General features: G+C 39.6%; 2 protein-coding genes across 7 annotated transcripts in view; one reads left to right on the forward strand and one right to left on the reverse strand.

Annotated features, from left to right (window-relative positions):
* The window catches only part of VCL (vinculin), a 111,733-nt gene extending 109,107 nt beyond the window's left edge, over positions 1 to 2,626 (forward strand). For 3 of the 4 annotated variants that reach the window (XM_005671074.3, XM_021072078.1, XM_005671073.3), the window contains one exon: positions 510 to 2,626. In XM_005671074.3, coding sequence (XP_005671131.1) covers positions 510 to 656 — 147 coding nt within the window. In that variant the 3' untranslated portion in view covers positions 657 to 2,626. 4 annotated transcript variants of the gene reach the window in all.
* On the reverse strand, positions 3,909 to 26,425 carry AP3M1 (adaptor related protein complex 3 mu 1 subunit). 3 transcript variants are annotated; one of them, XM_005671062.3, is made up of 9 exons: positions 25,968 to 26,357; positions 17,992 to 18,267; positions 16,632 to 16,803; positions 12,627 to 12,764; positions 10,269 to 10,354; positions 9,478 to 9,611; positions 8,163 to 8,370; positions 6,740 to 6,884; positions 3,909 to 6,013 (listed from the first exon to the last, which is right to left on the reverse strand). In XM_005671062.3, exons 2-9 carry the CDS (start codon positions 18,262 to 18,264, stop codon positions 5,913 to 5,915), a joined length of 1,257 nt encoding a protein of 418 aa, XP_005671119.1. In that variant the 5' UTR covers positions 18,265 to 18,267; positions 25,968 to 26,357; the 3' UTR covers positions 3,909 to 5,912. The 3 variants fall into 3 exon arrangements, with proteins under 3 accessions (XP_005671119.1, XP_013838769.1, NP_001230445.1); XM_013983315.2 differs by lacking the exon at positions 25,968 to 26,357 and adding an exon at positions 25,626 to 25,649; NM_001243516.1 differs by lacking the exon at positions 25,968 to 26,357 and adding an exon at positions 26,378 to 26,425 and having other exon boundaries at positions 3,914 to 6,013.

A 26,664-nucleotide genomic window follows, 5' to 3' on the forward strand; every position in this document is an offset into this window, starting at 1 on the left:
CGATAAAATTAGATAAAACATCAGATAAACAACCTAGGTAAAATAATACATCAATTAGTGATGGTGAATTCTGTGGAGAAAAATGAACAAAGAATTGGAGGATGAGGCATACTGGGAGTTGGGAAGGTGGTTTGTGATTTAAAGTGAGGTGAACAGGTGACCAAGGTGACAGGTGGGCAAAGATCTGAAGGAGGTGAGAGGTGAGCGATGGGATACCTGAGGGAAGTGCATTCCAGGTAGAGGGAACTGCAAGAGCCCATGGCAGGAGCTTGTCTGAACACTAGGAACGAATATACTAGAGGCTATCTGAGGGTACAGTGCACAATCAGTGGCGGTCCAGTTTTGGGTTCTTTTTGCTGATCCAGGTATAAACCACCAGTGATGAGACACATACAAGGGACACCAGGTACATGTAAGATAAACTGCAGTCTGTTCCTGGCTTAAGCCTGTTTTAGAGGCAGGGCTCCATCAGGGACTTTCAGTAATGGAGAGCTCCTCTTTCCTTGCAGGCCACAGAGATGCTGGTTCACAATGCCCAGAATCTGATGCAATCTGTGAAGGAGACTGTTCGAGAAGCAGAAGCAGCTTCAATCAAAATTAGAACGGATGCTGGATTTACACTGCGCTGGGTTAGAAAGACTCCCTGGTACCAGTAGACACCTGGTTGAACCTGGCTAACATAGAAACCCCTGCTAAACAGAATGAAAATGGTCTGAGTCCCAGGAACTGCCCAGGATTGCTGGGGGGGTTGAAAGCCACATCCTGGCCTGACCTATCAGAAAGGAATGGGGCCTCTTCATATTAGAAAGCATTTATACTCTTGTCTCGGACACTTTGAAATGTGTCTCCGTATAAAGCCTGTATTCTCAAACACGGTTTCACTCGTGCACACTATCCCAGGAGGCAGACTGGGTTTCCAGCCCATGGACTTCACATAAGCTCAGAATCCAAGACTGAACACTAGCCAGACACCCTGCTCTGCCCTTGTTCCCTTTCTGCTCCACCCCTAGTTCTCGTCACCAGGCTCCCAAGACCCATGGCCCAGGCATGTCGGTTAAGAAGGAAAAATCACTGTGCCTCCAAAATTTGTCTTGGGCTTTCCATGTTGCTGCTGACTCTGCCTGCTTTCCCTGGCTGTGCTACCTGGGTCCTTTTCAGAAGTGAGCTTCGCTGCTGTAGGGGAAAGTGGCTTCTGGGGAGCCCGGGCATATAGGGCCTGGATTCACTTCCTGCCCTTCCCCAATTTAGTCCTTCTAGTCTCCCACGATACAAAACCAAATTTCACTTGTCAGGAGGAAATCACAGAATGGTGTGATTTTTGTCTTTACCTCACCCCAGAGCAGTGTCTGTGCTAGGGAAACTTTCCGTCCCATATCCTGCCTCGGCCTGCCCAGGCAGCCATCCCAAGAATACACTGTGTGTCCTGGTGCTCTCTGCCACTGGAGAGGCAGAGTAGCCAGGGCGTGGCCCTGCCCATCCTCCCAGCAGGGACACTCCCAGGCGCTCCACGCTTTGTCACTGCCTGCAGAGATCTGTGCTGAGGCCTTACCATTCATTCTTAGCTCTTATTGTTCTTTCTGAGCTGAAATGCTGCATTTAATTTTTAACCAAATCATGTCTCCTGTCCTGGCTTTTGTATTCTTCCCTCAGATCCTTCCTAAATGAGATTTTAAAGATATGTGTTTGTTCTATAATTTTGAAAGATCCTTTTTATCCTTTTGAAATTTAACCCTAAGAATTGGTGCTTGTCCCCCCAGGAGTGTTTAATGGAAAGGCAATCCTGTTTGCAGGACACTTCCTACGTAAGGGAGGTGGTTACCTGCAGACTGGAATTCTGGCACTGCTGGGGATAAATCAATGGAAAGTAGTCCTCAGTAATTCCTCCCTCTCTCAGCCAACAACCACCAAGCCCTGTGCCTCCTCCCCTCCCAAGTACAGTTATTCGAGAGACTAATAGGTATAATATTTAATTATCACCATAATGTTTCCTATTAGCAAAGTCAGAGAGAAGGCAATTTTTCCCTTCCCACACTTACCACTGCTGTCTAAGCATTCCCCAGCACATGAAACTATGTTTCTTCCCAAAGCCAGAACTGGATGAGTAAAGGAGTAAGAATTCTTGCCTGAATGTCCTTCCTTCCCACTTCCAATGTGTGTTAGATCCTAACAGCAAATGTGTAAAACTTGTCTTAAGTTGGTACTGTACACTCAGGCTTCCTCTGTTTCCTTTTAACTGATGACTATTTTCAAGGCCCTCAGCATCTTTGTATAATTGCTTACCTGATATAAATGCAATATTAATGCCTTTAAAGTATGAATCTATGCCAAAGATCACCTTTTGTTTTACTAAAGATTACTTAGAGGAAAAAAGAAAAATCATGTTTGCTCTCCAAGTTCTTCCAGTGTTTTGAGACACTGGCTTACACTTTACGCCAATGTGCTTTTCTCTAATATAGTGCTCAAGACACAGTGAAGCAAATTAAAAAAGAAAAAAAAAAATCCCCGAATGCTGATTAGCGACATCACCACTAAAAAAACATTTATAAGCTAGGATTTGTTATATGCAAATATTTTCCGCCTCTTCTTTTGTTCTGTTTAAAACAATAAAGTACATTTGTATAAATAATTCTCTAAATGATGGGTATGTTATTTTAACAACAACTTTTAGATTAGGTTTCTCCTTGGCTTTGAAGAATAGCCAATGAAACTAATCCTTAAGGTGTGAAAACTAAAGGATTTTATTCAATCCAAATATTATACTAGAAGTAGAAACCAGCAATAATATATTTACTTAACAAAGATCTGTGTAATAAAGGACAACTTTTGAGGATTACACACAAAAAGGAACAGAAGTGTCAAAGGTTAATAGTAAGAGGAAAGCAGCCAGATGACAGGGCTCATCCCCTGGTTGAAGCAGTCTTTCTTAGAAGATTCTAACTATATGTGGAGGGCATATCTATACCCTAAGAAGCTAAAGCTGTTACATGTGCAGGAATGTCACAGGTCTAGGTTTCATATTCCAAAGCCCAATGGAGAACAATAGGGTTATCAGGGATCTACCAGAACTATGAGGCAAAGCTTGCCTTTTGGGGACATGTTCCTCTTCTTGCTTGAGGAAGCTCTAAGAGTAGGAACAGGTACTTGAAGTACCTGTTTTTGCCTGATTTTCTAGATGTAAAAGGGATAAGTATCTTTAAGTGTGATAGTACTGCGGACTCCATTTGTAACTACTTTAACTTGGAAAAGCTGCTGACGAGGGAGCAGAGTCCACCTATCTGAGTTAAAGGGAGATGTCTAAGGCTATTGAATTAGCTCAGCAACATGTGAAAATAGTACTCAGGGTCGTCTTCTTGCAACTTACCGCATGTTCACTGGTGCTGCCTTCGTGCTGCATTATGGTTTGTTTTCTCAAGTCAGATGATTCTAAGGACAACAGGACCAGTATCTTCCAAGGATTCTTCTGTAGCATCACTTAAGGAATAAACCCATCACATGAATTCCCTTTGAATAAAATGATGGTAAATCCTTTATGCAGAAAATAAGCCCTTGGATTGTACTCCTTTAAGAATTTGGAAAACGGGGCTATTCTGGGATTATGTGGAATTCTATTCTTGAAAAAATATTTCAATACTACAAAAGTATTCATGGGTTTTTGTTATTAGTAGGGGGTGGTAAGGAGAGTAGCTTTGAACACTTTTTGTTAAGTCTGTGGCTAGAGGGTGATGCTGAGAGAAAGTATACAGGGCTGTTAACATAATGAGGTTAAGAGAGCAGCACTTGGAAGTGCTTTGCAGCAACCCTCGCACCTTGTGTGATGATTGGAAATATGTGATCATGTTCAGCCTGTGCTAACACTGAGGCATGCCCATCTGAGAATGCTCAATTAACAGTCAAGTGAAAAAATCAACTTATTACTTTCATCATTTTATTGACAGTATGGCCAGGACTAGAGAAAGGACTTACTGGATTCAATCAAATTAATAAATACAATAATTTAATTGTAAAAGGAAACAGGCTACTTGAAAATTTTAACAGAAATTGCTAGGGGCAAGGGACTCTTGGCATACAGTCTGCTTGCATATGAGAAGAAAGCACAGAAAGAAAATTAGACAGTCCATATATGGAAGGTTGAGATAAGGGGTTCTGCAGAAAGAAAAGCAAATGTATTGACTGTTCTTTTGAGGTATGAACTGTGAAAAGGAAGACAGTAAAAATGAAAAGCAACTGAACCAGGTAACCAATCTTACAGGCAAAAGGAATAGATATTTGTCAACATCTTGATTTTAGCTGCCAAGCTGATATTGGTTACTCTAGAAACTGCAAAGCTGCAAAAAGTGATCTAATTAGCTGAAAGGTGGGCTGGGTGCGCTAGGCAGGCAAAGGTTACGAATGCCGCTGTACAGTGGGCTCCCTGTATAGCACCAACCACTAGCCGTGACAGCAGAACGGGATGAGTGTAGGCGCTACTGTTAGCATGATAAGGGAAAGGGAGTTATAAGTTGAGAAGAAGGTAAAGAATGGAGTTACAAGGAGAAGAAAACTAATAGTGTAAGTAAGAACAAACACTTGTATCTTCACTTTCTCCATTCTTTAGGTCTGATGAAACAAAATAACTGGGTAAGGACTTCTAAGTCAGTCGAGTTAAATGAAATGATAACAGTTGTAGACTGACTTGCCAACCATGAAGATCAATGCAGGTTTATCAATGTTACTGAAGATTTTGTTTCCACCTCATTACAATGTACGTACACATACTCTTGTCAGTACAGTAGAGACATTAAGGTTCAAAGTACTGGTGTGAAAATTACAATAGATTCAGGAAGGAGTCTACTAACTATAGTTTTGAGAAGCACACAATAGGAAAAGGGAGTTCCCCTGAAGACAAGGAATAGGCAAACAACAGAACAACAACAAAAGGATCAAAGAGTAAAAAAAAGATAGATGATAGGCAGGCATGTTTTCTAACTTTAGCTGAACAGGACATGAGGCCTTGAGGCTAACTAGGTTAAGTGGTACTGGATAAGCTTTATAAAACATGAAGATGGCAAAGGCTCACTTCAGTTTCTCTTTTATACATTAATTTGCTTAAAATCCCAAATACTTGTGCTTGCACTAAGTTCCTAAAAGCAGAAGTAGTGTTCCCTTTTATTCCCTTAAAGCATTTGCCCCTTTGATACAAATGATCTTTACTATGCTAACAGCTGAACCAAGTGACATAAAACTGAGATGGAACTTACTGCAGCAAGGTCCCTGTAAATCAAAATCTGAGCTTTAATAAAAAATCTTATTTATAAAAAATACAATACCAAGTACAGTGAGAATGGAGCATGGAGCAGCAGTGTTCCCTGCCAGGGCCATGTGGAGTGGCTTTTGCTACAGTGCTTGCTTAATGGCACAAGTGAAAAGGTGAATAAGGCAAACACTCAAAGAGGCAGTTTTTTGTAAACTTTTTGGGGTGGGGGGAATTTTTCCTTTGTTGGGACAGATGCTGATTTGGGATGGCTAGGATCAAGTGAGACATTTAGCTGCACTTGATATATGACATTACAGACTAAGACAGCTCCTGCTGGCTGAGACCAGTTCATTGTTTTAGGAGAGAGGTTACCACTTGTAGACTCTTGCCTTTACTGTTAAAATGTGCAGCCTCCAGCTGGTGCCTCCCTATGGAGGAAGTTGCCTCCAAAATTTTCCTAAGTGAAAAGATACAAATAAGCTAAGTCATTCAAAAGTTTCCTTAGCTTAATGCTCCTTAAGAACCCTACACTGATTACTGAGCAACTTTGTTATCAGCGATGTGTGGCTCGACACATATGCTTTAACTAGAATATGTATTCCCACCCAATTGATACCTAATAGTAATAAACTGTAATGACACTTGGAAAACACACATCTTGAGGAATTTTGGCCTCTTCTCATGTCCTCACTTGGAACTTTCCAGCTTTCGTGACATATTTGACTCCTTTAAATGGCTTATATTTCTCCCCATACATGTCCAAACGGTTTACTTTTAAGCCTGTGTCAAAAGAATAGGTAAGGAGAAGAATAAATTACTATCCTGCCCACACAAACTGATACAATATTTGCTTAGCAAACAGTTTACCACAAAGTCAATGTGACATTAACTAGTATCCTTTCTACCATTTGTTGTTGTTGTTGTTGCTTTTTAGGGGCATGTGCACAGCATACGGAGGTTCCCAGGCTAGGAATCAAATCAGAGCTGCAGCTGCCAGCCTTCGCCACAGCCACAGCAATGCAAGATCTGAGCCATATCTGCGACCTACACCACAGCTCATGGCAACGCCGGATATTTAACCCACTGAATAAGGCCAGGGATCAAACCCTCATCCTCAACAATACTAGCTGGGTTCCCTACAGTTGAACTGCAACGAGAACTCCCCTTCTACCATTTGGAAGCAATGTTTCTTCTACCATTCATAGATTATGACACTATGGGGGTATGGTTTTAGCTCAGATTCCCATGTAGGCAAGGAATGTCTTTTTAAGGATAATTCTACTTTCTATGAGTATGAGTGACTCCTTTCTTTGTGCTTGTTGAGGGTAGGGGTGAAGGCAAGCTGTGTGAAATAAGGTGCTCTCCAAACCACCCACAGCAGAGTGAAAGGCATATGAGAGCTGCTGCTCTTTCTACAGAGTGAATGCCAGTTACCCTTCTAAGCTCCTAATAGTTAACTTCAGCAAAACCTAATTACCCTTAAACGCAAGTCAAACTTCTCCTTACCTGAAATAGCAAGCTGCTGGATCTTGAACTGTATGTTGAGGTTTGGATTCTCTTCTGGCTTGGGTGCCCCAGACTGTAAGTTTACCAGTCCTTTAAGACTTGGGAGCTTTTGTGGAGTAATTTTTCCCACATCCCACGTTAGTACCTTAAAAAGACATAAAAACCCAAAACACTCTATTTATTAAAGACAAATGTTCAAAGACAAGGTTCAGAGTTACCATAAACTTGTGTAAAAAATAAAGCAATGTTTTGGAAACCAAGAGACCTGGGATTTCCACCGGATTGTATCATTAATTAGTTCTGTGACTCTGAATGGGGAGTGAGGGTAGAGAACCAATGTTTGTTGAGCGTCTTTTGGATACAGTACTGTGCTTAGCACTGTTCGCATAGCACATCTTATAGAAGTCTGTGCTGTAAATCTGTCTTTTTTTTACAGGTGAGGAAACTAAGGCCCTGAGGTCAAATGACTTGCTCAAGGTCACACAGCTAGTTTAGAGGCAAGGTTGGGATTTGAACCTAAGGCTTCTGTTCTTTCCACTGTATCACCTTTACTATTTCTCTCTGGGCCTAAGTTTATTTTTCCGTAAAATGAGAAGATGGGCCTAATCAGTGTTTTTAAACTTTCAGTGATGAAACCCTTTGTTCAAATGAAATCTTAACAGATGAGAAAGTAACAGATGAGAAAGTGAAGCTGTTACGGTTGATGCTTGAATGAAAGGCCAGGGTTCTGGAGCTCCCCCTTTATTTCTCAGCCCTGTGTAGTCTTTGGGGAGATTGTTCCAATCCTTAGGACTAGATTAGATGATCTTTAACATTCTATGGTTTTATTAAAAAAAATATGCCTTTTCATTTACCAGGCAGCTCAATGACTCTACTGTGGAAAAGAATCATATTCCAAGCAGTAAGCAGAGAGAAAAATAATCTTTTATGAAGTTTCTGTTCTAGAGGCAAATATATGTAGGGTGAGAAGGCAGCTTTCCTAATCAATATCCCCTGTGAAAAGGTATGAAACAATGCCTTTAAATAAAAAAGAGAAAGGTCTTAATGATCTACAGAAAACCGAACAATTACTATAATATCCTCTTATATCTACATAATGCTTTTGTTTTTTTAAAAAGTTTTTACATCTTCTTCCTCATTAAAGAGTGGGTGAATCTGGATTATTAATGGATAAGTAAAGACAGACTGAAGAAGGACTGAATGAGTCTCACTTTTCTTTTCATTTACTCAGCAGCAGATGCAGGATTACCTCTGCAGCCAGTGGGAGGAGCACAGCACAGCACAGTATGCATTCTAGGTTTTGTTAGGAACTTTAATTTTAACCAAGACATTAAACTCTTCCCTCTGCCCGCCCTCACATCCACAAATCACAAAATAAAGACTGTAGAAACACTTGCTCACTCTTGATTTGAGGTGGCTGTACCTTGGTAACTGGATCAAATGTGTAGCTGCCTTGTGTTGGTGTCAGGTTCATATTCAACACGACTTTTGGCATGTGAACTGTCACTGTGATTCCTTCAATAGTTTTCCCCATATTCTGCTTTGGTCCAATTGTAATATCAAATCTGCCACAAGAACTGTTCTCCTTAAAACTGATGCTATGTTTCACATATACTGGTATTGCCACTAGACTAAAAAGAGAAAGAAACACACAACCACAAACAAATACAATTAAAGATGTGAGCTCCAGAGAAGGCCTGAAAACCTGAGTTGAGTATCCTATACCCCAAGAACGGTAGATTCAGTATTATCTGTACCAGGACAGGTTGAATATAGCAGTGTTCTGGTACCACTGTGCTAGGAATTATATAATTTCTGAGAATTAAGTTTACAAATTAAGATAGAAATCTAAAGCTTGATTATAGTATAAACAATTAGGGGAAATAGACCTAGTTTAAGAAATGAACTAAGATCTCATGTCTTCGTTTTTTTTTTTTTTTGGTCTATTTTAGGGCCGCACCAGTGTGGCATAAGGAAGTTTCCAGGCTAGGGGCCAAATAAGAGCTACAGCTGCCAGCCTATACCACAGCCAGAGCAACAAAGGATCTGAGCAATGTTTGCAACCTATACCACAACTCATGGCAATGCCGGACCCTTAACCTATTGAGCAAGGCCAGGGACTGAACCTGTGTCCTCACCAATACTAGTTGGGTTCATTACCACTGAGCCATGATGGGAACACCAAGATCTCATTTCTTATAGAAATATAAAATTTTACAAACTAAATAAATCAGTTTCTATGTGGTGAAGGTCAAGGAACAATTCCTCTGCTCTTAAGTCCTATTCTGATCTTACTCAAAATACTTTCAGGTATTTTCAAGTGACAAACCAGCTACAACCCACAGTGCTAAATCAATCACTTAAACTTCAGGATACAGAAGAGTTAACTTCAAGCCACTTAGGTGAGGGAGCTATAGGCAGGTCTGTCTCCTTTTATCAGCCACAATGTCCACAGACCACAGTAAAATTATGGCAAGGGTCCACGGTCTTACCCAGGTTCTGCATGGTCCAAAATGCTTGCTCTCAGGTGTCTAATTTACTATTACTCTATACTCTTAGGTATACTGATTATTTTAGACACTTATTTTCACCAGTTCATCCTGGGTCGCCTGGTGAGCAATGACTAAAGGGAGCAAGGATGAATTCTAGCACCCAACTGTCAGAATAAAACAGGGAAAAGTGTGTTCTACCCAGCACACTAATATATGGGTAGCTTCCTTGTTCATGCATCAACGTACTTTTGTGAGCTGACACGGTATGATATGAGTCGGAAGTTTCCATCCGGAGGAATAAATGACAATACTCTTTCAGATTCCCAACGCTTGAACCTGATACAGGGGTGGAAGCTGACGTCATCTAGAAGCCTTGGGTTCTGTCAGGAAAACAGAAGACAAGCATATTCATAAAATATAATGAATATGGTAACTCAAGTCATATGAGAAATTAATATGGTCCATCAAGATAAAGCAGTCACGTTTGTTATTATGACATCAATACAATCATGTAGTTTCACAATGCTTTAAATTTTGCAAATATTTTATATACATTATTTTATTTGAATTTCAATAACTCAGTGAGAAAATGTGAGTGGTATCATTTGCATTTCTTGGATGAAAAAACTGAGGTTCAAAGAACTCAAATTCAGGAAAAGTTAGAAGCAGAGACAGCATCTGAGCTCAGTTCTCCTGACTGTTCTCAGTAATGTTTTCATGATGAATCTATAATAATGCACAAGATAAATGCCCTTTCATGTCAACAAAGCAAACAATAATTCAGTAAAAGTGACACTGCAGATTTGCAGAAGCAGCCAGCCATTTGAGCTGCTTCTAGTCTACTTAGAGGCAGACCTCTTCTCAGCCTTTCCATAAAGCCAATGCTCATCCTTTAAGCTATTGTCTTTGGAAGCTGTGCTAGGAATATATCTGCGATAATCCTTTGCAGTCAAAACACAAACAGGTCTAGTCTTTCATTTAGTACTTTATATGTACTTGGTATGTAAAGAGCTACAAAACAGGAGAACAAAACTTACCATGAAAGAAAGGGAGAGGTCAGGCATTCCAGATAGCTTAATGCAAGCATCAATGACCCCTTGAATTTCTGCAAAGACTGTAGATCCTGAAGAAGGAAACGAAGGTAATAACATCACTGGACTCTGCATCTTTACTAGAGCTATCACTATATTTGAAGTAAGGGAGATCTCCTGGATGTCAGACATACCAAAGCTTGTGCACATCTATAGTGGACAGAAGAGCCAATATACCAGTCCAGACAGTTTTGTCAATGAGTGCCACGGCCTGTACCTATTTCTGATTGGAATATGATAATTCTAAGGAAAATCAAACCTGTCTTACATTTATAGAATCAACTTTGTAAGACTGCTCTGGATTTTATCTTTACAACTTAAAAAACCTTTTAACTTTTATACAATTTTAAGAAGTTACTTTCCATTTATAGTTATTACAAAACTTTGGCTATATTCCCCATGTTGTACAGTACATTTTTGAGCCTATCTTACAGCCAATGGTTTGTACCTCCCATTCTCCAGCCCTTATATAGCCCCTTCCCCCTTCCCACTGGTAACCATTAACGTGTTCTGTATATCTGTGAGTCTGATTCTTTTGTGCTACATTCATTAGTTTGTTGTATTTTTTTTAGCTTCCACATGTAAGCGATATCATACAGCATTTTTTTTCTCTATGGGGCTTATTTCACTTAGCATAATGCCCTCCAAGTCCATCCATGTTGCTACAAATGGCAAAATTTCATTCGTTTTTATGGCTGAATAGTATTCCATTGTATGTGTACACACCATATCTTTATCTATTTATCTGTTGACAGACACTTATGTTGCATCCCTATCTTGGTAACTGTAAATAATGCTGCTATGAACACTGGGGTGCATCTATCTTTTCCAATTAGTGTTCTTGAAGTTAAAATACATGTATTTTTTTTTTTTTTTGTCTTTTTGTGTTTTTTTTTTTTGTTGTTGTTGTTGTTGTTATTGTTGCTATTTCTTGGGCCGCTCCCGCAGCATATGGAGGTTCCCAGGCTAGGGGTTGAATTGGAGCTGTAGCCACCGGCCTACGCCAGAGCCACAGCAATGCAGGATCTGAGCCGCGTCTTCGACCTACACAACAGCTCACGGCAACGCCGGATTGTTAACCCACTGAGCAAGGGCAGGGACCGAACCCGCAACCTCATGGTTCCTAGTCAGATTCGTTAACCACTGCGCCACGACGGGAACTCCAAAATACATGTATTTTTAAAGTTAAAATTTCTTTTTCCTTTTTGGCCACCCCATAGCATATGGAGTTCCCCGGCCAGGGATCAGATCTAAGCCATAGCTGTCGCAATGCCAGATCCCCAACCCACTGTGCCAGGCTTGGGATTGAACCTGCATCCCAGAACTCTCTAGATGCCGTTGATCCTTTGGCATCACAGTAGGAACTCCAAAGTTAATATATATATATATATATATATATATATATTTGCTTTTTAGGGCTGCAGCCGCAGCATATGAAGGCTCTCAGACTAGGGGTCTAATCAGAGCTACAGCTGCAGGCCTACAACACAGCCATACCACGCCAGATCTGAGCCGTGTCTGTGACCTACACCACAGCTCACAGCAATGCTGGATCCTTAACACACTGAGCAAGGCCAGGGATCGAACCCACAACCACATGGTTCTTAGATTCGTTTCCGCTGCACCATGACGGGAACTCCTAAAAATTAACCAAGTTTCTAATGAAATAGACTAAGCTACCTATTAACTTTCAAGAAGCAGGGGCCATTATTCTTTAATAGTATAGTCATTATTCCATACAATGGAACTGTATCATAAAAAGGGCACTCACTGAAGAGATAGTGTCTGTAATTCACAAGAAGTCATTTTCACACACCAACTAGCTATGTGTCCTCGAACAGAGATTACTTGACACTTCAAAGCTTCAGCTTCCCTATATATAAAATGTAAGGGTAGGATAAGATGTTTTTAATAAAATGTTACAATTCTCATAGAGTACTGTTGTTCAGCCTGCGGTCTTTAGCATACCAGAAGGACTGCACATAAAGTGGTAGCAAAGGGTATGGTGCATAATATATATACAATAAATATTAGACTGAATAAATGGCAAGAGAGAAATGTATTTAGGGTAACAGCTGGCTTAAAGTAAGGCAGCATGAGATCTGGTTTACAAAGGTTTGGCATTTCTCAACTAGTGGTTATGAAAATTATATGTAACCTCTGTGCAAAATAAACAGATTTTTAAACCATTAGAGAAAGAACACCTTTCTGCTGAAATCACACTGCCAATGGATTTCAATTTTCTATTCAGCTTATGTCGGCTGAACTGTTTTTTCCCTAATAAGACAATATGCACACAATTACCTGATTTATCTATAATTGCATCTATTTCTTCAACGACATCAAAATAGGCTTCATTGTTTGTGTACTTTACCCCTGCCCGGCGCCATGGTATGTTGGACAGCTGCCCAGTGGGGAGTGTGTCCCCAACATTACTACTGCCTAGAAACCAGAAAAGAAAGCAAAGCTAACACATAAAATGGTCATTAGAGAAGCTATGAACGGGAAAAAAAAAAACAAAACTCCACTACTTTAGCTGCTTCTTTAGTGTTTGGGTTTTTCTCCATTGAAATTGTGGATAGTTTCCGTTATTGTTAGAGACATAGCCATACCAATGTGATCAAATTTCTAGAAGATAGAAACAGGCCATATGGTCCTGTGTCTATCTGCCAAACGAGGTTAAATTCATTTATTCGTCTTTTGCTTCCTGTGTGTTAACAGTGACCTAACCTAATTCTAGTGGCTCAACAAGAGAAACTCATCCTGCTGCCACTGATGAAAAAAGAGGCTGGTTGTTTCAAAACCCTCTGCTGATAAAATGTCTCCACTGAGAATACAAAGTGATAACTAGGCCATTTGGTTTTCAGCTTAAATTATACATGAGATGCTGCCAAGCAGACCTCAGTGGAGTAACTAGATGAAAAAACATACTCTGGTCTTTTCCCCATTTTAAGGTCAGCACACACATATGGCATAGCCATATGCAATATGGTTAATGTTCAAAATTTGGCTAATTTCCTAGTAAATTGACATATGTCCAAAAATAAATCCAGTTATCCAAAACACATACTCTTGAGCTAGGACATATTTAACATTCTGTTTAATTTAAAATTCCAATTCAAAAGTAGTACATACTTAACAACAACAACATGTGAAATGCTCAGAAAAGTAGCTAAAAAAAAAATCTATCTTTCCTATTACCAAAATACATCCTATTACAAAAATAACATTTTGTCATATTTCTTTAAACATTTCATAACAGGCTGCATTTATTATTTTTTTCTATTTTAGTAATTTTGTTTTGGTTTTCTGATTTCACTAAAATATACAGTTAGCCCTTGAAGAATGTTGGGTTTAGGGGTGTTGACCCCTGTGCAGTTGAAAATCCATGTATAATTTTACAGGTGGCTTTCTGTATATGTGGTTTTGCACCCATGGATTCAACCAACGGCAGACTATAATATGTATTTATTGAAAAAAAAATCTGCATTTAAGTGGGCCTGTGCAGTTCAAACCCATGTTTGACTGTGGTTGTAGTCAAACTATATGTACAATTTTGTGGTGTAGTTATGGTTGGCGTTCCTGGTGCCAAGCTGCTAACTTCCCGAATTTTCTAAAAACACTGCTTTAATCTTCCTACTCAAAAATTTTAAATGTGGGGAGTTCCCACATTTGTTGTGGCTCGGTGGTAATGAACCCGACTAGTATTCATGAGGACGTGGGTTCAATCCCTGGCCTTGCTCAGTGGGTTAAGGATACAGCGTTTCCATGAGCTGTGCTGCAGGTTGCAGACGTGGCTCAGATCCCACGTTGCTATGGCTGTGGTGTAGGCTGGCAGCTACAGCTTCGATTCGATCTTAGCCTGGGAACTTCCATATGCCATGGATGTGGCCCTAAAAAAAAAAAAAAAAAAAAAAAACACAAAAAAACCCCCAAAAAACTTAATGTTTCCCCTTGGCTTTATGATAAAAGCTAAATATTCAGCCTAGCATTCAAGGACTTCCTGCACTGAACTTTTTAATTTTATCTCACTACTCAACTGAAAAACAGCGCTGCCTCTGTTAAATGAGTTAATAAAAGATTTTTCACTTGTGTTTTTCTCACACTGTTCCTTCCATCTATAAAGAATACTCTTACTCCTTTCTTTTCCTAAATTCTAATAACTCTCAAAGACCCTGCCCTAGGGCTACCCACTACAGCTCAGAGGGATTACTTTGTCCAATGAACAATTCTCTTGATCTTTATAATGTATTGCCTTAATAATCCACATTATTTTTATTAATTTTTTTGGTCTTTTTATGGCCACACCTGCAGCATATGGAAGTTCCCAGGCTAGGGGTCAATATAGAGCTGTAGCTGCTGGCTTACAGCACAGCCACAGCAACTGTGACCTATACCACAGCTCTCATCAACACCAGACCCTTAACCCACTGAGAGAGGCCAGGGATCAAATCTGCATCCTCATGGATACTAGTTGGGTTTGTTACTGCTGAGCTAGGATGGGAACTCCCATGTTATTTTTTAATTCTGTATTTCAGTAACTTTTTTTTCTCCCAAGTATAAAAATACATGTTCATTTTAGAAACCAGAAAGTATAAAGCAAAAATAAGGATAATATATAGGTCCTTAGCTGGAGATATCATAAACTTTAGAACTTTTCTGTGTGTGTATTTATGTATTATTAAGAGTATCTTTTTATGGTTTTGTGCTTTTTTTTCATTAAATATTATATCATGTGTACCCTCCAGTGTCACTATATTGCTTATAAAGTAAAGAATTGCTTTTCAAAATCTTATACTGTTAATTTGTATGTTTCAATTTTTCTAGATTCCCACCCAAAGTTCAAGTTTTAGGAGCACAGACAATCTATCTTATCTTTTCTTAAATTTCTCCTGACACCCAGTCTTGCATAGAGGATGAAAAAAAGGAATGAATGATCACTTCCTTATAGGCTTCTCTCAGCCAATTTTTTTATGTTAGTGCTTTTCAAGGACTTTCCGAGTCCTTGAAAAGGGATTTATAATGGTGGGTAGCACAGCTGGAATGGCATATAACATTTCATAGAAATCTTTGTTTAGAAGACTTTGATACTTTCAAAAGTATATTGTCATCTGGATGTACCTAATATCTAGCTATACTCAAGAATTAAATCAAAATTAGAAGTTTGTAACACAAGTTCAAGGCCCATAATGCAGGAAGACAAATAGGCTAATTTTCTTTCTCTTTTTAATACATCTTCTTTATTTATAAAGACTTGGAAGAGATAGTATGTACTCTATGGTATAGTCTTAAAATTGTCTATACTCTAGTAGCTGTGGGTACCCAGCATAATGCCAGTTTTATAATGATATTTTTAAAAGTTGTATCTTTTCTCCAGCTTTATTGGGATATAGCTGACACATAATATTGCAGTAAGTTTAAGGTGTACAATGTACTGACTTGGTATATTTATAAAATAATGCTATTTTAAATATTAAAATGCTAGTCTATATATAAATTAAATGCTTTTCTAGGTAGCCTCATATTGGCTACAGTTTCATTATTTTATTTAATTTTATTTTTGTCTTTTTAGAGCCACATCCAGGGCATATGGAGGTTCCCAGGCTAGGGGCTGAATCACCAGATCTGAGCTGCATCTGTAATCTACACCACAGGTCAAGGCAATGCTGGATCCCTAACCCAATAAGCAAGGCCAGGGATCAAACGTGTGTCCTCATGGATTACAGTTTTATTTTTTCTATTTTTTTTTTTTTTTTGGTTGTACCTGCAGCATATGAAAGTTCTTGGGCCAGGGACTGAACCAGTCGTACAACAGCAACCTGAGCCACAGCAGTGACAATGCTAGACCCTTAACCAACCAAGCCACCAGGGAACTCTATTTTTTTCTAGTTTTATTGAGATACAATTGACATATAACACTATTATTTTAAGGTATACAACATAATGATTTGATATAGGTATATATTACAAAATGATTACCATGATAAATTTAGTTAACAGTCATCACTATATTGGTTTCTCTTTAAGTGGATAATTTAGTCATTCTTACTATTTAGTGTTAAATATAGTAATAATATTGTTGTAGTCTTACAGAAAAACCTGTAATACAAGAGTAACAAGCAAAAGTTCTTTATCATTTAAAATCAAGCCTCTTTTCATGAAAAGAAATATACATCTATTTTAACATTATCACTAACTTCAAATCCGGCCAAAACGGACTACCTTAAGAATCTGCCAGATCAAATAAACAAAAATGAATGTTTATGAAGTTTCAATTGCTCAGTTCTTATTAGAGTGCATTTCACTTACCTGTAATAGAGTTGACAACAGAACGTAGAATTGTTGGTGGTTTAATCAATTCTTTCAAAATGTTAGACTCCGTAGCCAGTGGAAATCCATTGTCTAGCATTTCTTCCAAGAGCTCATATACTATGACCACATTATCCTTAATTGCAGCCTCTGAACACTCACCAAAGTAGTCCTAACAAAAGGTACATAATATTGCACAATAGAAGACATGAAGAAAGGCTTGCTAAATACTTTCTGTGTTCTAAAGGGTAAACTTAAAGTAGCACAAATCATTGTTTAAGATGTCGAAAATATGTAAACAGAGGGTGAAAAAACCCTCTAGAGTTCTATATACTATTCTTCAAAATTTCCTTATTATTACTATTGTTTTTGGCTGCCCCACGACATTAGGAGTTCCTGGACCAGAGATCAGATCTGAGCCTCAGTTGTCACCTATGCTGCAGCAACACCAGATCCTTAACCCACTGTGCTGGGCCAGGGACTGAACCTGTGTGCCAGTGCTTGAGAGATGTCGCTGATCCTGTTGACCACAGCAAGAACTCCTCCTTAATGTTTTTAGATTGAATTGGATTCCTACTAAGTATTACGTCAGAAAATACACTGAAATGTTAAAACAGAATGTGAACTATAAACTTCATTTGTCCTGATCATGTACTCCAAGAAACATGGATAAGTTTTCTTTTTTTTTTTTTTTTTTTGTCTTGTTGTTGTTGTTGTTGCTATTTCTTGGGCCACTCCCGCGGCATATGGAGGTTCCCAGGCTAGGGGTTGAATCGGAGCTGTAGCCACTGGCCTACGCCACAGCCACAGCAACGCGGGGTCCGAGCCGCATCTGCAACCTACACCACAGCTCACAGCAACGCCGGATCGTTAACCCACTGAGCAAGGGCAGGGATCGAACCCGCAACCTCATGGTTCCTAGTCGGATTCGTTAACCACTGCACCACGACGGGAACTCCGATAAGTTTTCAATTATTGGTATATTCAGGAGGCCAAGAAAAAAAAATAATGTTAAGCAATGGAAGGTTTCATAACCAAAAAAATTCTTGGGACCATTCAGAGAACTGTACGTGGAGGGCACTATTATTTCCTGATGGCATAATCCATAATACATTAAAAAAATACAGTTTCCATGACTATGAGATTGTTCTGTTCTCCTAAAATTTTAACTGAGAAGCTATGTATACTACTGTATACCCTATAAAAAAGGTTTATGTTTATGAGCTTAAGCTTAGGTGAAAAGAACAGGGAGAGACAGAGAGATTACACATCAAAAGCTGGGTAATTAAAGAATATAACCGTGTTCCACCTTCATCAAACTTGGATAATTTAAATTCAAAAGATTTGATGAATAACCAACCTGAAAAGTGTCAGCAACTCGATGTAGGAACTCAATTACAAAGAGAGGTGGCACTTCAGTCTGTATGACAGAGACAAAGAAGAGCTTATCCCGGTATATACTGATGAGGTAGTGGTGAGGTGTTGAAATAACAGGAGGTACATTTTCAACATCAGCAGCTTTCTCTTGAGCTTCAAAGAAATAATCACAGACAGACTGGCTCACAACGCTCTTCCAGTGCTTCTCCAGAAATATGTCACCGGAACAGTTTATGAGAAATAGACTGTGGATCATTTTCTGGGAGGGAAAAAAAGTTTAAATTTAGTATACATCAAAAAAAGTATCCTTATATTAACCTGATAGCAAAACCACACAGAAGTTCCCGTCGTGGCACAGTGGTTGGCGGATCCGAATAGGAACCATGAGGTTGTGGGTTCGATCCCTGGCCTCGCTCAGTGGGTTAAGGATCTGGCGTTGCGGTGAGCTGTGGTGTGGGTTGCAGACGCAGCTCAGATCCTGCGTTGCTGTGGCTGTAGTGTAGGCCGGTGGCTACAGCTCCGATTCGACCCCTGGCCTGGGAACCTCCATATGCCATGAGAGCAGCCCTAGAAAAGGCAAAAAGACAAAAAAATAAAATAAAAGAATGTTTCGAAAAAACAAACAAAAACACACAAAAGCAATACAAGAAACTACAAACAAATATCACTTAAAAATATAAACGCAAAAATCCTCAGCAAAATACTAGCAAACTCAATCAAGTAACATGATTTATTTAAGAATGCAAGGTTAGTTCAATCAACATAATACACAGTATTCATAAAAGACAAAAATATAATTATTTAAAAAGGTGCAAGAAAAATCATTTGATAAATTTTATAGGACAAAAACATTTAAACTAGGAAGATAAATTTCCTCAACCTGATAAAGAACCTCTGTGAAACAACCAAAAGCTTTCCCCTTAATATCAAGAACAAACAATAATGTCCATTTTCAGCACTTTGAAAATGCTGAACATGGTAGGGTCTAGACAGGATAATTAAGCAAGAAAATGAAACAGAAGGCTTCCAAATTGGACAAGAAGCAAAACTATCTCTATTTGCAGATGATGTTATCTTGTATACAGAAAATTCTAAGGAATACACTTACACACACAAACCATTTTTTTTCCTTAAGGTCTGCACCTGCATCATATGGAAGTTCCCAGGCTAGGGGTTGAATTGGGGCTGTAGTTGCCAGCCTACACCATAGCTATAGCAACATGGGATCTGAGCCACATCTGTGACCTACAGCACAGCGCACAGCAATGCCGGATCCTTGACCCACTGAGCAAGGCCAGGGATTGAACGCACGTCCTCATGGATACTAGTCAGGTTCATAACCCACTGAGCCATGATGGGAATTCCCACACAAAAACTACTGAGAGCAATAAGTGCATTCATCAAGATTGCTTGATATAAGACTAATATAAAAAACCAATTATATTTCTACATATTAGCAATAACTACTCTGATACTGAAACTGAGAAAACAATTCTACTTACAAAAGCATCCAAAAGAAGATCAAAATACTTAGGATTAAATTAACAGAAATCTAAGACCTGTATATGGAATTCTACAGATCACTGAAAGACATTAAAAAGAACTAAAAAAAATGGAAAGACATTTCATGTTTATAGATTGGAAGACTTAATATGCTAAGATGACTATACTCCCCAAATTGACCTACAGATTTACTGCAATCTCTATTAGAATATCAGATGCCTTTTCAAAATGGAAACTGAAAGGCTGACCCTGAAATTTTTATGGAGATTAAAGAGACCAAGAACAACCGAATTGATCTTGAAAAAGAAGAACAAAACTGGAAGACTAGCACTTCCTGATTTCAAAACTTGATGTAAGGTACTGTGTTGTATTGGGCAGGGATCAAATCCTTAACCCACTGCGCCACAGCAGGAACTCCCAGAACCGACTGACTTTTAATTATCACCTCTGCTCTCTGATACACTATTTTTATTTATTAAATTTTTTTTCCCCCTTTTTGGCTGCCCCTTGGCATATGGAGTTCCATATGCCAAGGGGCCAGGGATCAGATCTAAGCTGCAGTTGTGGCCTATGCTGCAACTACATTAATGCCAGATCCTTAACCCACTGACCTGGGCTAGGGATCAAACCTGCATCCTAGGGCTCCAGAGATGTGCTGATCTTGCTGTGCCACAGCAGGAATTTCTGATACATGTCTAAAAAACAGAACAGGAGTATCCAGCAATAAGATCTGCAACTGAACTTGCATTATGATGCTTTTTCTTGGAATAAAATTTTCATCTCAAATATAAAGTATGGCTTAAAGTGGAACTTTGTCATCAACTCAATGAGACCCAGATTTGAGCATTTCAGATGAGACAGCTATAGAATATGGCATCCTTTGTGATAATTAACTTTCAGCTTTATTCAAAATGTTTTATTTATTAAAGATAAACAAATTAATAATACCTAAGATTGCATACTTATTGTGGAGCCAGACATATCCTAGGCGCTTTACTTACATTATTTTATTTAATCCTCACGACTCAATGCCACAAGTACTGCTCTTATCCCCATTTTACAGAAAAGACAATAACGTCTTGGAAATGTTATGTTACTTCTCTCAGATCATACAGGAAGTATCAGAACTAGGATTTAAACTTAGATCCAGCTGAATCTTGAGCTCTTGTTCTTACCTGTCTCTTAGAAACTATTAGGAAACACTAATGCAGCAGTGTCCAGTCGGATTTCCTGCAATGATGGACATATCCTTTATCTGTGCTGTTCAATACAGCAGCTACTAATCAGACATGAGCACTTGAAATGCGGCTAAAATTAAATAACGACACAGAGCTAGTGGTCGTCATTATTAGACTGGGCAGCAAATGCGAATTATAATTTAAGAGGGGTTAAAGAATATGCTTATTTAAGTAGAAGTGAAAATGTGTTCTAAATTATTTAGAGCAGAAATCTGTACTTAAGAGAGCTGACATAGGTTATCTTCTTAAACTATTTATCCTAAAGAAAGTATAGCCTGCACGGATCCATGGTACTCACTGCCACAATACACTCTAAGAGAGCTGCCTATTCTCAAAGTGAGTGACTTCAGTTTCTTATTGGAGAGGCCAGATTCCTACTCAATCTCTTTTTTTTTTGTCTTTTTGCCTTTTTTTTTTTTTTCCCCTAGGGCCGCTCCCGCAGCATATGGAAGTTCCCAGGCTAGGGGTTTAATTGGAGCTGCAGCTGCCAGTCTACGCCACAGCCACAGCAATGTGGGATCTGAGCCGTGTCTGTGACCTACACCACAGCTCATGGCAACGCTGGATCCTTAACCCACTGAGCAAGGCCAGGGATCGAACCTGCATACTCATGGTTCCTAGTCAGATTCATTAACCACTGCACCACGACGTGAACTCCTCAACCTCTTAAGCTAGTGAAAAATTCTTTCTAGGAAAAGTTTCCACCAAAGTTGTTTTCACTGGTAGTAGTTCAGGTCTCAGTTATATAGAGTAAATTAAACTCACCATCTAGATTTACTGATGTTGTCCCTAGTGCTGAGATAAAAGCAGAGCACTGATAGTTATCAACAGTGCCTCCCTTTAAAATAGGAAAAGAGGAGTTCCCATCGTGGCTCAGTGGCTAACGAATCCCACTAGGAACCATGAGGTTGTGGGTTTGATCCCTGGCCTCACTCAGTGGGTGTTAAGGATCCGGTGTTGCTGTGAGCTGTGGTGTAGGTCACAGACATGGCTCAGATCCTTCGTTGCTGTGGCTGCAGCACAGGCTGGTGGCTACAGCTCTGATTGGACTCTTAGCCTGGGAACCTCCATATGCCGTGGGTACGGCCCTAGAAAAAGACACACATACAAAATAGTTATAATAATACAATAAAATAGGAAAAGAGAGCTTATGTCTTCTATCCATATGATGACCAAAGGTGTAATGCAAAAAGCAAGTACCACTTGCAGCAGTGTAAATTAGCCTGTTTCTTTGGCTACTTACCTTTGAGTAGCTGCAGTTATTTCTTTCATTATTTTAATAAACTTTCTGAGAAAGCTACACATATACCAACACCACAACCATCTTTTTGTCCTAGAAGACATTTGAGGTAGAAAATAGAATTCTCCCAGCTTATTTTAAAACCACTTAAGAAACTGTTTAAAGGCAGTTCCATTAGAGCTTTGACTGCAGCTTAAACACTTCATAAAACCTCTGTATCAAATGCTGAACACACTTAACCTGATGATTTACAAGCAATGCAATTACAGCAGTCAAAATATCCTTAGGAGACAGTGTCTAAAAAAAGAAAATGTATTCCTTCTATATATAACAGAATGGAGGCATAGAAGGGCTATATTTCTAAGGTGAGAGAATGAGACTAGAAAATAATCTAGTTCCTCTGATTTACTTATTTTTGGCTATGTCTGTGGCAATGGGGAAGTTCCCAGGCGAGGGCTCAAACCCTTGCACAGTGGTGACTTGAGCCACAGCAGTGACAAGGCCAGATCCATTAAATCTGCTAGGCCACAAGATAACTCCAGGTCCTCCGATTTTTTTTTTTTTTTTGTCATTTTTTTTCCCCCCTGCGGCATATGGAGGTTCCCAGGCTAGGGGTCGAATTGGAGCTGTAGCTGCCAGCCTACACCAGAGCCACAGCAACTTGGGATCTGAGCTGCATCTGTGGCCTACACCACAGCTCACAGCAACGCCGGATCCTTAACCCACTGAGCAAGGTCAGGGATCGAACCCGAAACCTCATGGTTCCTAGTTGGATTTGTTAACCACTGAGCCACGACGGGAAGGAACTCCAGCTCCTCTGATTTTTAACCAGTATTTTGACCATTATTCATCCAACAAACAGTTTTGAGTGTTTTATATAATAAACAATAGAGATACAAAATGAACCAAATAGAATCTCTAACTCAAAGAATTTAGAGTTCATCAAAGAAGGCAAACAATTTAATACAGTAAGATGTAATTCCTGTTATGACAGGGAAAATATAATGTGCCATAGAAATCAGCAAGGCTTTGGAATAAGAACAGAAGACAAAGAAATCCAGTACAAATTTAGCAACTTCAGAAAGTGGATGGAAGTGATAAGGCTGGGGGAGATAAGCAGAGATTGGTTCATTTTACTTTCAGTGCAATGTAAAGTCATTTTTTATGTTTTACGCAGATTTATGCAGTCCAATTCATAGATTTAAGAGAGATCACACTGTGGAAATTAGATAATCAAGCAACTGGACTGCGGGACACTAGTTGAGAGATGAGTTATTGTGGTGGCCCAGTGTTGACACAAGGGATGGAGTAAAATGAAAAGATAAGGGCAACATTTAGGGTTGAGCAAAGTTTGGGCAGAGAAGGAGCACAGAGAGGAAACGTGAGGGATTTAGCCCTGATCTATATAGTCTGACCCAATTCTGGATATATTTGACTCCAACAGATATATGCAAAAGGCCATTGTATATATAGGTCTGGTGCTTCAGACAGAAGCCAAAGTGGAGAAAGATTTTCGAGGAATCATGATTTTTTTGTTAATGGCAACTGTAACCATAAGGAGACTAAAAAGACTAAGAGAGACTGAGCATAGTAGAAGAGAACCTATAGAAGGAACTTCCTGCTTTTGAGTAGCATGTGGGTCAAAGAGGTAGGCCTAAAAAAATACTGAGAAGATGTGACTGAAGAGGGCTTAGGAAAAAAGGGGGGAGGGTAATGGTTTTTAGTACAAGAGTGTGTTAGTGTGTTCCCAGAAGAATGGAGTGGTTAACATTTTAAAAGGCACAAAGAGGTCAAGATAGAACAACTGAGGGAGTTCCTGGCATGGCAGTTTAAGGATCTGGTGTTGCCGCAGCTGTGGCTCAGATTCAATCCCTGACTCAGAACTTCCTTATACCATGGGAGAGGCAAAAATAAATAAATAAATAAATAAAAAGGAAGATGAACTGAAAATATCCATTTTTTACAGTGGTTTTCAACTTTCTTTACATTACTGTCTCTTAATGGGCCTTGTCAAACCCCCCTTCATTAACACCTCTCATTCATAAAATTTTAATATCACACAATGTTTATCTCTTTATGTACTGTAAATATTGGTTTTATACATAAAAAGCATAATTTTTTTTCCTTACAAGAAGCAAATTTTGTCCCTGATGAGAATGTACAATTCAACACATAGGCATTGGTGATCTTAAAGCAGTTTCAGTAGTAGTTCAGTGGAATGCTGGAAGCAAGAATATACTGCAGCGGGCCAAAAAATAAATAGCAAGAAGTGGGAAAAAGAGAGATAAGGCGAGTAGATGATACAGTCAAGAACTCTGGCTGTGAAGGAGATAAAAAGACAGGAAAATAAACTGGAGTGGTTTATAAAGTTAAGGAAGACTATTTTTAAAAGCTGAAGGAAAAATGTGAGAAGGGAAAGGCTGATGATATAAGAGTGAGGGAATAACTATAAACAAAAGAAGACCCTGAGGATGTGGGAGAGGATGACACTGGGGAACTTAAGTGAAAAGATCTGCCTTCCTTAAGGAAAAGGAATACTTTTCCCTCTTTAAACAGAAGGAAAGCAGGTTTGTGTATTTGGCTGCAGAAAGATGATGGCTTCTATTTTCTCTGTGGAATAGGAGAGAGAGTCATCTATAGAAAGAGAGAATTCCTCTTCTCTACAAATACCATCTGCTACTCACTAATAATTATTAAGCTACTTAAAAATATCTAGTTTGCAGGGAACTCCAATAATCTATTATGTTTACTGTTGAGAAACAATGTAGAAATCCCAAGATTCGGTAAGAAAGGCTACCTTTATTGCCAAGAGAGCTTTCCCACCAAAGGTATGTTAAGTTTCAGATGATTTTTCATTCATCGAATTCCTCTTTTTCTATGGTCTCAAGTCAAAGTGTGCTCTGTTGTTTCCAACACTAATTTTTCCACTTGTAATTCTGATCCCATTTCCTTTTCTCTCTTCCCAAGTCTTAACTCCTTTTCCCTGGATCTTTAATCTTATACATTAGTTACCTGCTTTCTGCTCCCAAACATAAAGTGTCTGATATTCTTTGAAACAAACAAACCCCAAATCTTTTAGGGACCTTGCCACCTCAACAATCTTTTGCTTCATGGTCCAAAAGAAGAAGCAGGGAGTTCCTGTCGTGGCGCAGTGGTTAACGAATTAGACTAGGAACCATGAGGTTGCGGGTTCGATCCCTGCCCTTACTCAGTGGGTTAACGATCCAGCGTTGCCGTGAGCTGTGGTGTAGGTCGCAGATGCGGCTCGGATCCCGCGTTGCTGTGGCTATGGCGTAGGCCGGCGGCTACAGCTCCGATTCGACCCCTAGCCTGGGAAACTACATACGCCGCGGAAGCGGCTCAAGAAATGGCAAAAAGACAAAAAAAAACAAACAAAACAAAACCAAAAAAAAAAAAAAAAAAAAAACCCAAAAAAACAAAAGAAGAAGCACTAGTCTGCACGTGCAGTCTCTCCTCTCAGTAAATGATGCTTTAAAGCAGTTTTCTCAAATAACCCAATGACTTCCTAATCATTAAATCCAACGACCTATTCTCAGACTTCAACTTTGTCCTTTGATCCTTGCAGTATTTCATGTCCCTAATAAATTTGCCCAAAACAAGACAAATACTTCTTACCAAATTATGTGAAATTTCATCTGTTTTTGTTTTCACCTCGAAAGCTTCTTTCAGATGTACTTGTAAGTTTTTTTTTTTTTTTTTTTTTCTTTTTAATCTTTCTATTACCTCCACCTAAACCACTGTTTCAAACTCGATATATCCCAAACTCCACAAGATTCTTCCTTTTCATGTAAGGACTCCTAACTTTATGAAGGTACCACCTTTCTGATGAAGCGTTGGCTTCGGGTTCAATACAAATCCACCAAACCATATCATTCATCACTTTTCCATACTCGCTGTCACCTCCTCAGTTTTGATTCCCATCAACTCACTTCTGAAAAAATGCAACACTCTCCTCACCCTATTCCCCACCCCAGGCCCATCCTGGGCGACACGCTCTAACAGGACGTCCGCTTAGGTCAGTTAAGGATTTTGTCCTCCACAGTAGAAACCTGAGGCTGAGATCAGAGTCACCGGTATTCCAGCTCACTGTGCGTTACAAGACCGTTTTCCCGTGGCAGAGAACGGCGAGGGACCCAAAAAGCCAGAACCTCTTGGGCCTAGGGCCTAGAAACACTGGCAAGTACACCGCTCCCTTCCGGCCCAGCTGACAAGAAAGACCGGAAGGCCTAGTGGGAGGCACGGCCCCGGTAAACAGCACTGGAGACGCTTCCGTAGCCCAGCCTGGAGTTCAGAGCCTTGGCTATTCCGTCAACCCCCCAGATTTCGAGCTGTCCCCTATCCGCACACTCCCAGCCCCTCACACTCACCCCGACACCAGGGCCAGCCAGTGATTAGATGCGGGGTCCTCTCCAGAGCGAGGCTGAGGAAGCTGAGAAGGTCGTGAGGACCCCTGCAGTTGAGGTGCCTGGTAGATTGCCTGACTAACAGCCTCAAAGAAACCAACAGTATTGGAAAGATTAAACGAGCGGGAAGACGCTGAATGAGAAATATGTCTTTTGAAGTTTAGGATATAATCTTCTAGATCACACAGAATCTAGAAAAATAGGGAGTTTCGCATCTTCTGGACTCAGGCGCTCATCCGCAGTCTAAACCA

The sequence above is a fragment of the Sus scrofa genome, chromosome 14 (assembly GCF_000003025.6).
Source record: "Sus scrofa isolate TJ Tabasco breed Duroc chromosome 14, Sscrofa11.1, whole genome shotgun sequence".
NCBI lineage: Eukaryota > Metazoa > Chordata > Mammalia > Artiodactyla > Suidae > Sus > Sus scrofa.